At 41.9% G+C, this 12437-nt stretch overlaps 2 protein-coding genes across 2 annotated transcripts; one reads left to right on the forward strand and one right to left on the reverse strand.

The window, feature by feature from the left end:
• Nucleotides 1-8404: 8404 nt before the first annotated feature.
• Nucleotides 8405-10411, reverse strand: LOC121143552 (histone H2B type 1-M-like). The gene is made up of 2 exons (XM_040755679.1): nt 9997-10411; nt 8405-8615 (listed from the first exon to the last, which is right to left on the reverse strand). Exons 1-2 carry the CDS (start codon nt 10371-10373, stop codon nt 8558-8560), a joined length of 435 nt encoding a protein of 144 aa, XP_040611613.1. The 5' UTR covers nt 10374-10411; the 3' UTR covers nt 8405-8557.
• Nucleotides 10412-10522: 111 nt separating this feature from the next.
• On the forward strand, nt 10523-11459 carry LOC101824849 (histone H2A type 1-H-like). The gene is made up of 2 exons (XM_040756195.1): nt 10523-10527; nt 10627-11459. Exons 1-2 carry the CDS (start codon nt 10523-10525, stop codon nt 11033-11035), a joined length of 414 nt encoding a protein of 137 aa, XP_040612129.1. The 3' UTR covers nt 11036-11459.
• The last annotated feature ends 978 nt before the right edge of the window (nt 11460-12437 follow it).

The raw sequence follows: 12437 nt of genomic DNA on the forward strand, positions 1-12437 counted from the left end.
TTGACTGGTGGGAAATTAGGGTTTTATTAAGTTAATATATTCCAGAATGTTATTTCATATGTTAGTCATAGGAGGCCCAACACAGTGCTGGGCAAGAAATGGCTAATGAGGAAATTAAACATAGCCCAAGAGAAACTGTAATTAGTCTCTGGCCCTGCAAAACCCACATGGCTGGAATTCTATCCATTCAATCAGTCTTTGCAGGCATAACTCTTTCCCAGAGTTCTTGTTCAGAAATGTTAAGGTATTTAATTAACATTTTATCTTCCAAAGGCTTCTAAAAATTTTAGTATACTAACTAGTGCCAGGTGTAAGTGTTCTAGATGAAGATAAACTTATCATAATTAGATGGTGTTTTTTGTTTTCTTGTGAGTTAGAGCCAAAGGCTTCAATACAGGGCTCTGTCTCTAACCTATAGCTAGATTAGAGCCCAAATGTTTTCTTAAAATCTATTTTTCATGCTCAGTGCATACTTTCAGTGTAAATGCCTGGGTCTGATTCATCAACTGGCCATTTGCTCAAATTTATTGATTTCTTTATAATATATAAAATATTACCACTAATATAGTAACTTTTTGATTACAGTAGGATTTGTATTGTTTTCATTAAAATGCTTAAGTTTGTAATAAGATTTTTTAAAACTTTATTATGTATATTTAAGTGTGTGGGGGTTTTTTATACAGGTATGGTTTTTTGTTTTGTTTTGTTTTATTTTGTTTTCTTTGTTTTTTGTTTTTTTGTACCACCTGTGTCCCTGATGTCCAAACAGGTCAGAAGAGCATGTTAGGTCCCCTGGCACTGGGGTAATGAATGACCGGTTGTCACATACGGGTGTGGGGAACTGAGGCCTGGTCCTCTACAAGTACCCTTAATTGCTGAGCTATCTCTTTCATTTAAAAATATTTTAAAAATTGTGATTTCTGCTAAGTTTAAAGAAAAGCATCTAAAATTATTTTAACTTTTTTGTTTTTACAATATTGCATTGCTTCACTAATTAATCAGAGGTTATGGCCAATACTGATGATAGATGATTCTATCAGCAAGAAGTCGAGCAAAGCTCTGCAGTTCCTGCAGAAGCAAAGAAAATGCTGAAGCAGAGGAAACTTGATGAACTAGAAGTAATACTATAAAAGGGTTAATAATGGTTTTCATTTTGAGACACAATGGCTATTGCTGGCTCTAAATGAGTTATCTTTATGTAGCTGTTCTCTTGGTTTTATTTTTGCCGTACTGATGTAGAGGAGATTCAAAGTAATAGAATGACATTATAAAGTGTTTGTTAATAATAAATTGGTTTAGGAGCCATTAAGTCACACAAGGTAGTGCAGGGTCCTCCCTGCAGGTAGAGCGGGGGAAGGGCCGGTCCAGCGGGCCTCTTCCCGGGGGCTGAGCTGGATGGTGAGTGTCAACGACTCAGACCCTCCCCCCCATTAGTTACCAGGGAGAAAAAACCACACTGAGTTGGGGGACTGAGGTAAGGGGTGGGAATCTTAGGATAGGGTAAGGTGATGTGAGGAGTTAAGGGCCAATAGTATTCCACCAAGCAGGCAGGTAGCGAGGCAGGGGGCAATCTTGCATTAGATCTGGCTGAGTCACCCCCACGTGGAGGTTTCAGGTTAGAGACAGGTCGCTAAACTCTAGCCAGGCTCAGGAGGTTACACTGGGCCTCACATCCGAGCCCAAAACTCAAGTCAGGCTCAGGAGCTTACACTGGGCCTCGAATTCAAGCCTTTCTTAGGCCCAACAAGGTAGGATTTAACTAGGGGAGCATTGCCCTCCAAATACACTAAAGATAAGCAGTGCACTAACCAGGTCCCCTAGAGAGGAGCAAAATTTAGAGTGCTTCCAGGAGGTAACTGTTTATTCGCCAGGATTGACTGGACCTTATGCTCCATTTCCATAACAACAGAGACAACAGTGATCTGCAACAGCCATTAGGTTCATTCCCATATCATAGAACAGGGGTCTAAGTGAGCAACTCAAGGGGTCAATGCAGGGTCACAACCAATGTAACCCTGGTCTTCCACAAAGCACCCCCACCTCCCTTCACTTCTTGAGAAAGCATCATTCTGTTAGGTGGGCAAGATGATCCCAGGTAACAACTATTTTATAAAGAACAACACTGTTGAACTTAAAACAATTGTTTTGAAATGTTTTTGCTATGTAAATCTCCCACCTGCCTGAGGGGCCAGAAATGATGATTGGTCTTTGCTTGAATTGCTCAAAGTTTAACCTGCGGCTGGGACCCAAAAAGATTCAAGAATGACAGCATGTGTGGAATACAGAAGCTCAAGGTGAATGTGAGCTAGTGAAATCTTCTATTCAACTGTCATTAAAGAGCCTTTACCTTTCTTAATATCCAGTATCCAGAGTGATACTTCACTGGGAGGGCACATTATATAACTTCTATAACAGTATACTTCCAAGCATCATAGATCAGAGCAGAGAGAAAGGTTGGTTGCTCAACCGCCATATTTGGAGTGTGGCTTAATATAGGTCTTCTTGCTAATATGCAGAGCCCCAGCTTGTTACTGGGCAAGCTAAGGTTTCCTGTTGAGTTCTTGGTCTCATTAATAAAACAATTTTAAAATGAACTTGGGATGCAGCTCTAGGATAATTGTATTAAATTTCTATGTGACATCAAGCCTTCTGTAACAAATATTCAAAGACTTGGGGAAAACATCTTTTTTTTCTTCTGAATTTTGAGCAATGAACAGCTGAGTTGTAACAGAATTAGACAGCTCTTATCAGACAAACTGGTCTTTCTGGACAGTTATTACTCAGAAAGGGATGGGGATGTCAAAGCAGTATTTCTAGTTATAAGTCTGTACAGTAGAGAAGCAGTCCTGTTTCTGTCGTGCAAGTTCTCACTTCTATTGCTTGCCTTAGGGTAGAAAAGGATCAGAAGACCCTCCCTGGGGGTAGCAATAGACTGGTTTTAAAACTTCATTTCATTCATGTCCTCAACATGTAAAAGTGCCTTGGTTTGGTGAATTCCAAGTTCACTAAAACCCCAAATTCTGAGGCTAGAATAAACCATCTCTTTTATTACTTTGAGATTAGATCTCATCCTTGTATGGACAGATGAGAACTGTTGCGTCCAAAAACACCATCACTATTCCACACTGAGAAGCAATTCTGAGAAGTATATTCCCCTTATCACTTATTCCATTCCTTAAGTACTGACTGATTACTGAATTTTCTCTTCTACAGATTGACTGGCACTATAATAGCTAGGCATGTCTTTAGTCAGGGTTTTCTAGAGAAACAGAACTTATAGACTACATATATTTGTAAGCCATTCTAATAAATCCTTATTCCATATGAAAAAGCTTGCAGGCTGTGATCCAGCTAGACCAACAATGGTGGTCTACCAATGAAAAGTCCAAGAGTTCAGTAGTTGTTCAGTTCATGAGAATGGATATTTCAGCTGGTCTTTGTGGGGACAGCAGACCTTGAGTAGAGACCCACTTTCCCTTCGGCCTGGGAGTAGGCAGCTGTAAGACAATGTTTACTAAAAACATGTTTACTAAAAACAATACAATGCCAGGGGCAATAAGTTCCTGGAAAAGGCCTGCCCACGGAAACCTCCCTGACCTCGACCTTGTCCAAAGATTAACCGCCTCTTCTGACACGCCCAGATCAGTTTTTGGTGTCAGAGCAGAACCAGCCAGGGTAGAGGAGAGAGCAGAAGCTTCTCTGGAGGGAGCCTTTCTTAGGAAGTTTTCTTGAACCGTTTTAGGGCCTGCTTAAAGTTTTCTTCACATCATTGAACGAGTCTCTGTTTTCTCAATCCCCAACACCCTCCGCACGTTCTCGGACACAGGCCGCGCAGCTGACGCGACAGGTCTTCAGTATACACTGGAATCCTGAAGAAGTAGACTCCAATGACAGTGAAGGAATGGACTTGCTGTTACAATTCAGGCACCTGTACCGACCTTTCCTTAGGGTTCTGACAGGATACATCCTCAGCTGAAGTCGCTAAGAGCAACACCTTGGCACATTCACTATGTTCCCTTTAAAAGGGACCCTCCCACCTCCCATGTTCCTCCTCTCTGTTTCTCTCTCTTCTTTGCTCACACACGCCTGCCTTTCTCTCCTCTTCTGCCACTCCTGTCCCCAGAGGCTGGCCTCTCCTCTTCCTTCCCCACCTTTTTCACTCACCTTCCCCTAATTTAAAAAACCCTCCACCCAAGCTCTGTGGCATGGTGTCTGTCCTGTTTTAAATTACAGCACTTGCCAGTGAGAACGAAAAGCAAGCGTCCTTCTTCCTTCTTCCATGTCCTTTACATTTAATAAGAAAAAAATTTCCTCACAGGTGTGCTCAGCTATTTGGATTTTAGTTAATTCACAATGTAGTCAAGTTGCAAGCCTAGAATAGCCATCACAACATGCAAATCCCCCCCCCCCCCATTCTAACCCTTCCAGCCCAGGTTGGAAGAAAGTCATACCTGGAAGGGAGCCAAGACACACTGAGATACAGTTGATTGAATTAGTACAGAACATGGACAGTTGAAATATTTACAGTCAGTGAACTGCAATGATCTCCGATGAAAGAAGAGTCACATAGCCCACATTTCTGAAGATACGAACTTTATACCCACCTGTCTGGGATGCTCTGACCTTCCTTTGATTAAGTAAAAGATTGAATTTTAGGACAAGAGGCCAAAAATGCTTTTAGAAAGGCTAGAGCCTAGGCCAGGACTGAATGACTGAGAGGTTAAGAGCACCAGGTTTGGTTCCCAGTGCTGGGTAATAGTCTCAGGTCATGAGGAATTGAGTCAGGCTCTACCAGCCACAAAGAATTGCTTGACCCTAGCCTGACCCTTCTACTCCATCTGCAGAAACAATATCCCTGGGAATCAAACACAACCCACCTTACTCCCAGTTCAGTCTCTCACAAAAATAGCTGCAGCGTCCTAGGAACTACCCATGTAATATGTATTTATATGCACCTGTCCCCCAGTCTCTCAAAATGCAGCCAACATTCTCCTCAAAGGCTGAGGCCCTCCTGTCCCAATAAAGCAGCATCAGCCTGTTGAGATTGAGTCTGTCTGCCTCTCTACTTCATTTTTTTTCTAACATACCACCACCCACATGGCTGTTCACAACTGTCTGTAGCTATAGTTCTCTGGGAACTGATGGTATTTTCTGGCCTCTCTGGGAAAAAGGCACGCACGTGGTGCACAGACACATGTGTAGCCAAAGTACCCATCCACCTAAAGAATAAAATAATGAAAAGAAATACTCTTTAAAGGCTGTAGCCTGCCACCTCTCAGCATTTGACTTGTTGTTAATAAAGCCCTTCCTTAGTTCTTCTGCCCTCTCAATCCATTGAGTCCATCAGGTTGCAGTAACCAAGCCCTGTGAGGTTACAATCCTTTACCCTATCACATTTCCCCATTGCCTCCTGCTCTTAAACACATATAGCATACAAACTCTTTTTTTTTTTTTTTTTTTTTTTTTGGTTTTACGAGACAGGATTTCTCTGTTTTGTTTTGGAGGCTGTCGGTCCAGCCCAGCCTCGAACTCAACAGAGATCTGCCTGCCTCTGCCTCCCGAGTGCTGGGATTAAAGGCGTGTGCCACCACCGCCCAGCATAAACTCTTTATAATGCACATTAATATTTTCTAGTTTTGTTAAAAAGCAAAGACATTTTCCAGGGTTCTTGGAGATACTCAGTTTTTTAAGGTCCCCCAAAACGCAGGTATCTGTTTCCCATGAGCGCTTTCTGTCAACGGACAATTCAGAATGGGGATTACAGCCAAACAGAGTCTGGTGTGTTGACGGAACAGAAAATAGCCACCACATTTTCTGTGATGATGTAATATTTTGAAAATATCTTAGGTTCTAAGAGACTGGAATATTTGTTGTGCCTGGCAGCGATAATAATACACCTAGAAGTCACTTTTAATAGGGTTAGCCTAGCCTGTTTGTTCACCCTGCATTTAAGAGAATAATGTAACATTCAACCTTGTCTTGGATTTCCCATGTAACCAACTTTCACCATCTAAACTAATGGATAGCTACAACCTTCAGTTACATAGGCATTGTCTGGGTCAGGGGCTTCTGTATCATTTGCTGAAAGTATCAAATACAGAAGTTGAAGGCATTTTACTAAAACCTACCATACATGTTAAAAGTGACAATTATGGATACTAGTTTTTGTAAGCAATATTTGCTGTCTCAGTTACCATCAGCTGTAGCCAGTGATGTAATCCTTGTAAAACTCTGTTAAAGATTCCTGTAAAACAATGGTTCTCAACCTTCCTATACTGCACCCCCTTAATACATTCAGGTGACCCCCAATCATAAAATTATTTCATTGCTACTTCATAATTGTAAGTTTACTACTGTTCTGAATTGCAATGTAAGTATCTGATATTCAAGATACTTGATATGTGACCCCCCCAGGAGATTGCAACCTACTTGCTGAAACCAATGCTGTAAAGGCGACATGATGCTTTCCATGCTGCTCAATAAATACAGACTGAAGCCCCTTGTTAGAGACAGACACCATTCACACACCACAGCTCTTACAACAGACAGGCACACAGAGGCAGATTAACAAAACAGCCTTCAGTTAGGCAGTTTCAGACTCATACTCATTCACACAGGCAGGCACTAAGACAACAGACAAATGACACAGGGAGCATGAAGTAGACAGAGAATTCAAATTCCAACTTGCTCTTGGTTAAGTGACCCCCAAGGGGAAATGCTTTTATTTCTTTCCTTAATGTAACACCAGTGCATTATCAGTAACTCAGAATTAATCACTGATGTATTTAATCCGCACAACATTCTACCTAGTTTCTTCTTTTAAGCTGCTAAACTCCTAGTAATTACAACCCCAAAGTAGGGTGTGGCAAGAGGATGAGCTACAATGAACATTAGTAGGTCCCTAGACATTAGCACACCTGACTCCATGATGGAAGTACCATTCAAGCCATAAAACTTAGCACATAGGCAGCACCACTTGCCAGAATAGAAACAAAGACCTAGTCCAGCAATGTCCCAAATTCTCTAAATATATAATCCTTGCCTTCTGGCTCCTATAGTTCTGCTTCTGGCTAATTGTTCCTCTGAACTGAAATAAGGCAACCCAGGATATATTTTTGTGATTAAAAGCTCACCCTGAGAAAGGCTCTTTGCTATACTGGCATGCTGAACACCCAATGTAGTTGTTGACTGGCTAATAAAGACTTTCTACTTTCTATTGGCTTAAATCACATCAGAATAATCTTCTCTGGTGGGTACACCACAACAGACCTTTCTAAATTGTGGCCATATATCTTATTTGGGACATTTAATAATCTGTGAAGCTCAGAGACCCTCTCCCACTAAAGTCTATAGATGTAAGCTCCCCCCCCCCGCCAACATGTTCTGTGGGCAGGCTTGGTCTGCTGCGATGCGGTTGAAGGACCTCACCACCTGACACCCATCTCAGCATGATGAAAGTATAATCAGTACTTTCCCTTGAATTCCTGGGTCACTTTAGAAATTATTAAGCATGAAAAGTTGTGAACTGTTGAGCCGAAGAAAGGCTAGGATGGTAGGCCCAGGGTAGGCTCCTGATCCTGAATTAAGGGCTCAGATATGAGGCCCAATGTAACTTCCTGAATCTGGCTAGTTTGGCGACCTGTCTGTGGCCTGTAACCTCGACGTGGGGGTGACTCAGCAAGGCCTGATGCCCCCTGCCTAGCTACCTGCCTGCTTGGTGGAATACTATTGGCCCTTACTCCTCACATCACCATATCCTATCCTATGTTTCCCATCCCCTACTTCAGTCCTATATAAGTTCCTGCTGTTGGAATAAATCGAGATCCTGCTTCAACAGACTCCTGACTCAGTGCGGGAAGAGACTGGCTGGACAATGGAGGGGAATAGCCCAATAGGAGACTCCAGTTGGCAGCAACTTCCCCAATTGGTTCCTGCTTTGTGCTGTGAGAAAGTGATTTGATAGCATTCTGTCTACAGTTGCTACATACAGGAAGAGTCACTTCTGCCAGGGACTCCGTGAAGTCCTCCTGACTGCCTCAGCCATGCTTTCTTAGTTGATTGCTGCTGGATATTTCAAGACCTCATTTGATAAGGTTTTACTATCTGCTGCTTTGCTATTTATTATGTTTATTTGCTTTTGACTTGCTATGTACTTAATGAACTGACTCATTCAAAACGGGAACTATAGTTGTCAGAGATCCTCTGGACTGTAATGAATGCCAGAGGATGTTTACCCTCAGAGGAACTCAGGCTGAAATTTTACCTCTAAATGCATGATTTCTGGACCGAGTGGACATGCCTAAAAGCACAGCAGGCTAGGGAAGGGAACACTTGTGAATTCCAAGAAAGTCTGGCTATAAAGAAAACTCTCACTCTTTAAAAAGAAAGAAAATGAGTAAACAGCTCAATAAAAGAATTTTTATTGAAATTTGACAGTTTGAGGTATGACATGTTTTCTTTTCAGGGATTGCATAATTATTTTGGAGAATAGTTCATAGCTCAGTCTTTCCATTCACACAAGACAGGATATAAGTTGCAACTTCAGTGCAGTCCATTCTCATTTAATTTCCTCAACTTTAAAAGAAGGAAGACAATAAAATTTGTTCCACAGCATACTAGAGATTAAAGATAATAAACAAACTGATTAGACAGGCACATTAAGATCTTACTATACAATAGCTAAAGTTCATTTTGAGCATCTGTGTACTGATATTTCATTGATGTTTGTGCTGATTAGTTTTTGTCTACTTGACACGTACGCTAGAGCCTTACGAAGGAAGAGGGATCCTCAGCTGAAAACACTGTATCAGTTTGACCTGTAGACAATTCTGTGGGAAATTTTCCCAATGATTGATGTGGTTGTGCTAAGCTTACAGGGAGCAGTGCCATCCCTGGGTAGGGTGGTCTGGGGAGGTAGGAGAAAAACATCTGAATAAGAGTCTGGTTTCTGCTTCTGCTGCTTACTGGTTGAGTTCCCACCCTGACTTTCTTCAGTAATGGACTAAATCAGAAAAGACTTGTAAGCCAAATAAACCCTTGCCTCCTCAGGTTGCTTTTGTTCATGGTGTTTACAACAGCAAAACAACACAAACTGACAATATGCAATTACCTTTCTTTATGTGACCATTCTATGGCACTTACTAGCCTACTGAGAGGACTTAGAAATAATTTTAATTTCCTTGAAATTCATATTATACTTGAATGAACTTTTACCTTGCCTAGTATTTTATGATTAACAAACAAAAAAAAAACCTTGTAAGGAGAACCCCCCCCAAACTAATATAAAAATGGAAATGACATTAAGACCCAATGAGGTTTTCTCCTCTAAATTCCATTTTGGAACACCAACATCATACAATAACTTCTTATATGCATAGTTAAAAATCAGATCAAATCAAGCAAGCAGTGGAACAACAGAAGGCAATTTTAAAGCTAACAAGCAACCTAAGGTTACCTGGCAGTGCCATGGAAAAAACAAGGGTCATGTAAAGCCAAACATGGTTGGTTAAACAAGCATTTAAACCCAGCTACCCAAAATGAAGCAGGAAGATGAAAAATTTGAGGCAAATTCAGGTGGTTAGGGTGAAATTAAAACCAGAGACCTGATGCACAAAAATGTAAATGAAATCTAGATGTCAGACCTAGTCAAGTTATGGTGCCACTTGAATCAGGGCAAACTTGTACCTATACTCAGAAAACAGATTGTGACTCCAACTTTTAACCAAGTCTCAAAAAAAAAAGCTGGAACCAAATTCCTGGGGCTACTACAGCTCAGCTCAAAGTTCCAATACTAAGTGAAGACTAACATATGTAATGTAAGCATCTACGCTTCTCGTGGAATATTATAGACTCCAAACAAAACCTTGAAAAATATTAAACGGTATAAGACTGTAATTATTAATATGGATACTTAATAGCGTAGAAGCCCTTCCGAAAGAAACGTTTGGGTGGCTCTGAAAAGAGCCTTTGGGTTATGAGGGAGGTCAGCGCGCTCACTTGGAGCTGGTGTACTTGGTGACGGCCTTAGTGCCCTCGGACACGGCGTGCTTGGCCAGCTCCCCGGGCAGCAGCAGGCGCACAGCCGTCTGGATCTCCCGGGACGTGATGGTCGAGCGCTTGTTGTAATGCGCCAGGCGAGAGGCCTCTCCAGCGATGCGCTCGAAGATGTCGTTGACGAACGAGTTCATGATGCCCATGGCCTTGGAGGAGATGCCGGTGTCGGGGTGTACCTGCTTCAGCACCTTGTACACGTACACGGAGTAGCTCTCCTTGCGGCTGCGCTTGCGCTTCTTGCCGTCCTTCTTCTGCGCCTTGGTCACGGCCTTCTTGGAGCCCTTCTTCGGGGCAGGAGCAGACTTTGTGGGCTCAGGCATGGTTATAGGTAATCAATTACCTAAACACTAAGTTGTTAAGATAGAACCTAAGACGAACGCTGTCCTTTTATAGATAAAGATATGCAAATAAGGAGAAAGACTGGACACGTAATTATTGGTTGGTTAGAAGTTAGTTTTATCCAATCAGAATGCAGTTTCCAAGCCTTTATTCCATTGGTTAACATGAAAGTAGCGTCTTAGCCAATGCCACGTCTTCTTTTTTAGCGTCACGATGTAACTGTAATGACTGAAGTACTCTTCCGCTTCCGCTTAAGCAGGACAAGCGGGGCGGCAAGGCTCGCGCCAAGGACAAGACTCGCTGTTCCCGGGCCGGCCTGCAATTCCCCGTGGGCCGCGTACACCGCCTTCTCCGCAAGGGCAACTACGCGGAGCGGGTGGGCGCCGGCGCTCCGGTGTACCTGGCGGCCGTGCTGGAGTACCTGACGACTGAGATCCTGGAAGTGGCTGGCAACGCGGCCCGCGACAACAAGAAGACGCGCATCATCCCGCGCCACCTGCAGCTGGCCATCCGCAACGACGAGGAGCTCAACAAGCTGCTAGACCGCGTGACGATCGCTCAGGGCGGCGTCCTGCCCAACATCCAGGCAGTGCTGCTGCCCAGGAAGACCGAGAGCAACAACAAGGCCAAGTTAATAGTATAGTCTTCGAAAACCTCTTAGAACCCCATTCTGTAGTCCAAAAATTGACACTTGGATTTGTCATTAATCCCTTATTAGAACAGTTTCAAAGTGAACTTTACTTTCATTTTGATCCACTGAGTTATTGAAGTTGTCTGGAAGCCAACAGAAGACTTGACTATCTCAGTTCTGTTGGTAAATTTTAGACAAGTACCTTTCTAAAATTAGCTTTGCTGGTCCACAAGCTATGCCAAATGGAACACCTATTACACTTATGAGCACTGTGTGTAGCCAGTCTAGAATTCTTGCAAGGTAGAACTCTGGACGGTGGCCTCAGCACTATTTTGTACTTTACTGCTTTTTGTTCCTGGAGCATCACATCTAAGTAACAGTTTTCCCGAAACCTTTATTTTTGTTTGAATAAAATTCAGGAAGTGACCTAGGTAAATTAAACAGTTGCACTTAATACATTTGAGTTAAATCCCATGAGCCCACATGGAAGAAGACTATAGACCCCAACAAGTTGTCCTCTGGCTTTCACATATGCATACCCCACCCATACAATAGTTGTAATTAAAAATATATTTGTATATCCATGTAAAGAAAGCAAGTGGTATTAACTTAGCTCTGTTTTTGATAACCTCTGGTTACCTCTGTTTATGACTGGAATTACAGGTGGGTAGAGGATGATGATCTATTAACATTTCCATTGAGAAACACAACTTAAATTTTCTGTAGTGATCCAGTATTCATGTATATAATTGTGCTTCTGTAATACCAAACTGAAATTTCACAAAACAGGTATGGGGTGGCTCATTCCTATAAATAGCATCCATCATTGCTGTTTGAGGCATCGGGATTGCTGAGTTTAAAGAAGCCAAAAGTTGAGGAAGTAGGATTGCTGTTTGAGGTAGGTTTGTAAATTAATAAAAATTTAGAAAATAATGTCTCTACCTTCATTTTCCTGTTTTGAATATTTGTAGTTAGCCATTGTACCTTGCTGTCTTATGTTATGGCTCATATCATAGAGTATTAGTAACATTACTGCACATGGGTGCCCCATACCGCCAATCCCATGTTCTGGAGCCAAAAAAGGCATATCTCTGCAAATTGCAGGACAGCCAGAGATAGATGGTAGATTCCAACTCAAAAAAAAAAAAAAACCAAAAAGAAAGAAAGAAAGAAAGAAAGAAAGAAAGAAAGAAAGAAAGAAAAAGAATTGCTATGAGAAAATAAATGTTTATTTTATATACTCAACAGTTGAACACACACACACACACACAAAGATGGCCAGGGACAGTTCCTAAATGAGACTGTAGTAATAATGATGAGTTTGAATGTTGTCATCCCAACTCCCAAAGTACTAACAAGCAAATCACCTGTGTTCATGAAAAGTTTAATTTCTTTCTAAAGAAAAGTGCCATTT

The sequence above is a fragment of the Mesocricetus auratus genome, unplaced genomic scaffold, assembly GCF_017639785.1.
Source record: "Mesocricetus auratus isolate SY011 unplaced genomic scaffold, BCM_Maur_2.0 Super-Scaffold_100013, whole genome shotgun sequence".
NCBI classification, from domain to species: Eukaryota; Metazoa; Chordata; class Mammalia; order Rodentia; family Cricetidae; genus Mesocricetus; species Mesocricetus auratus.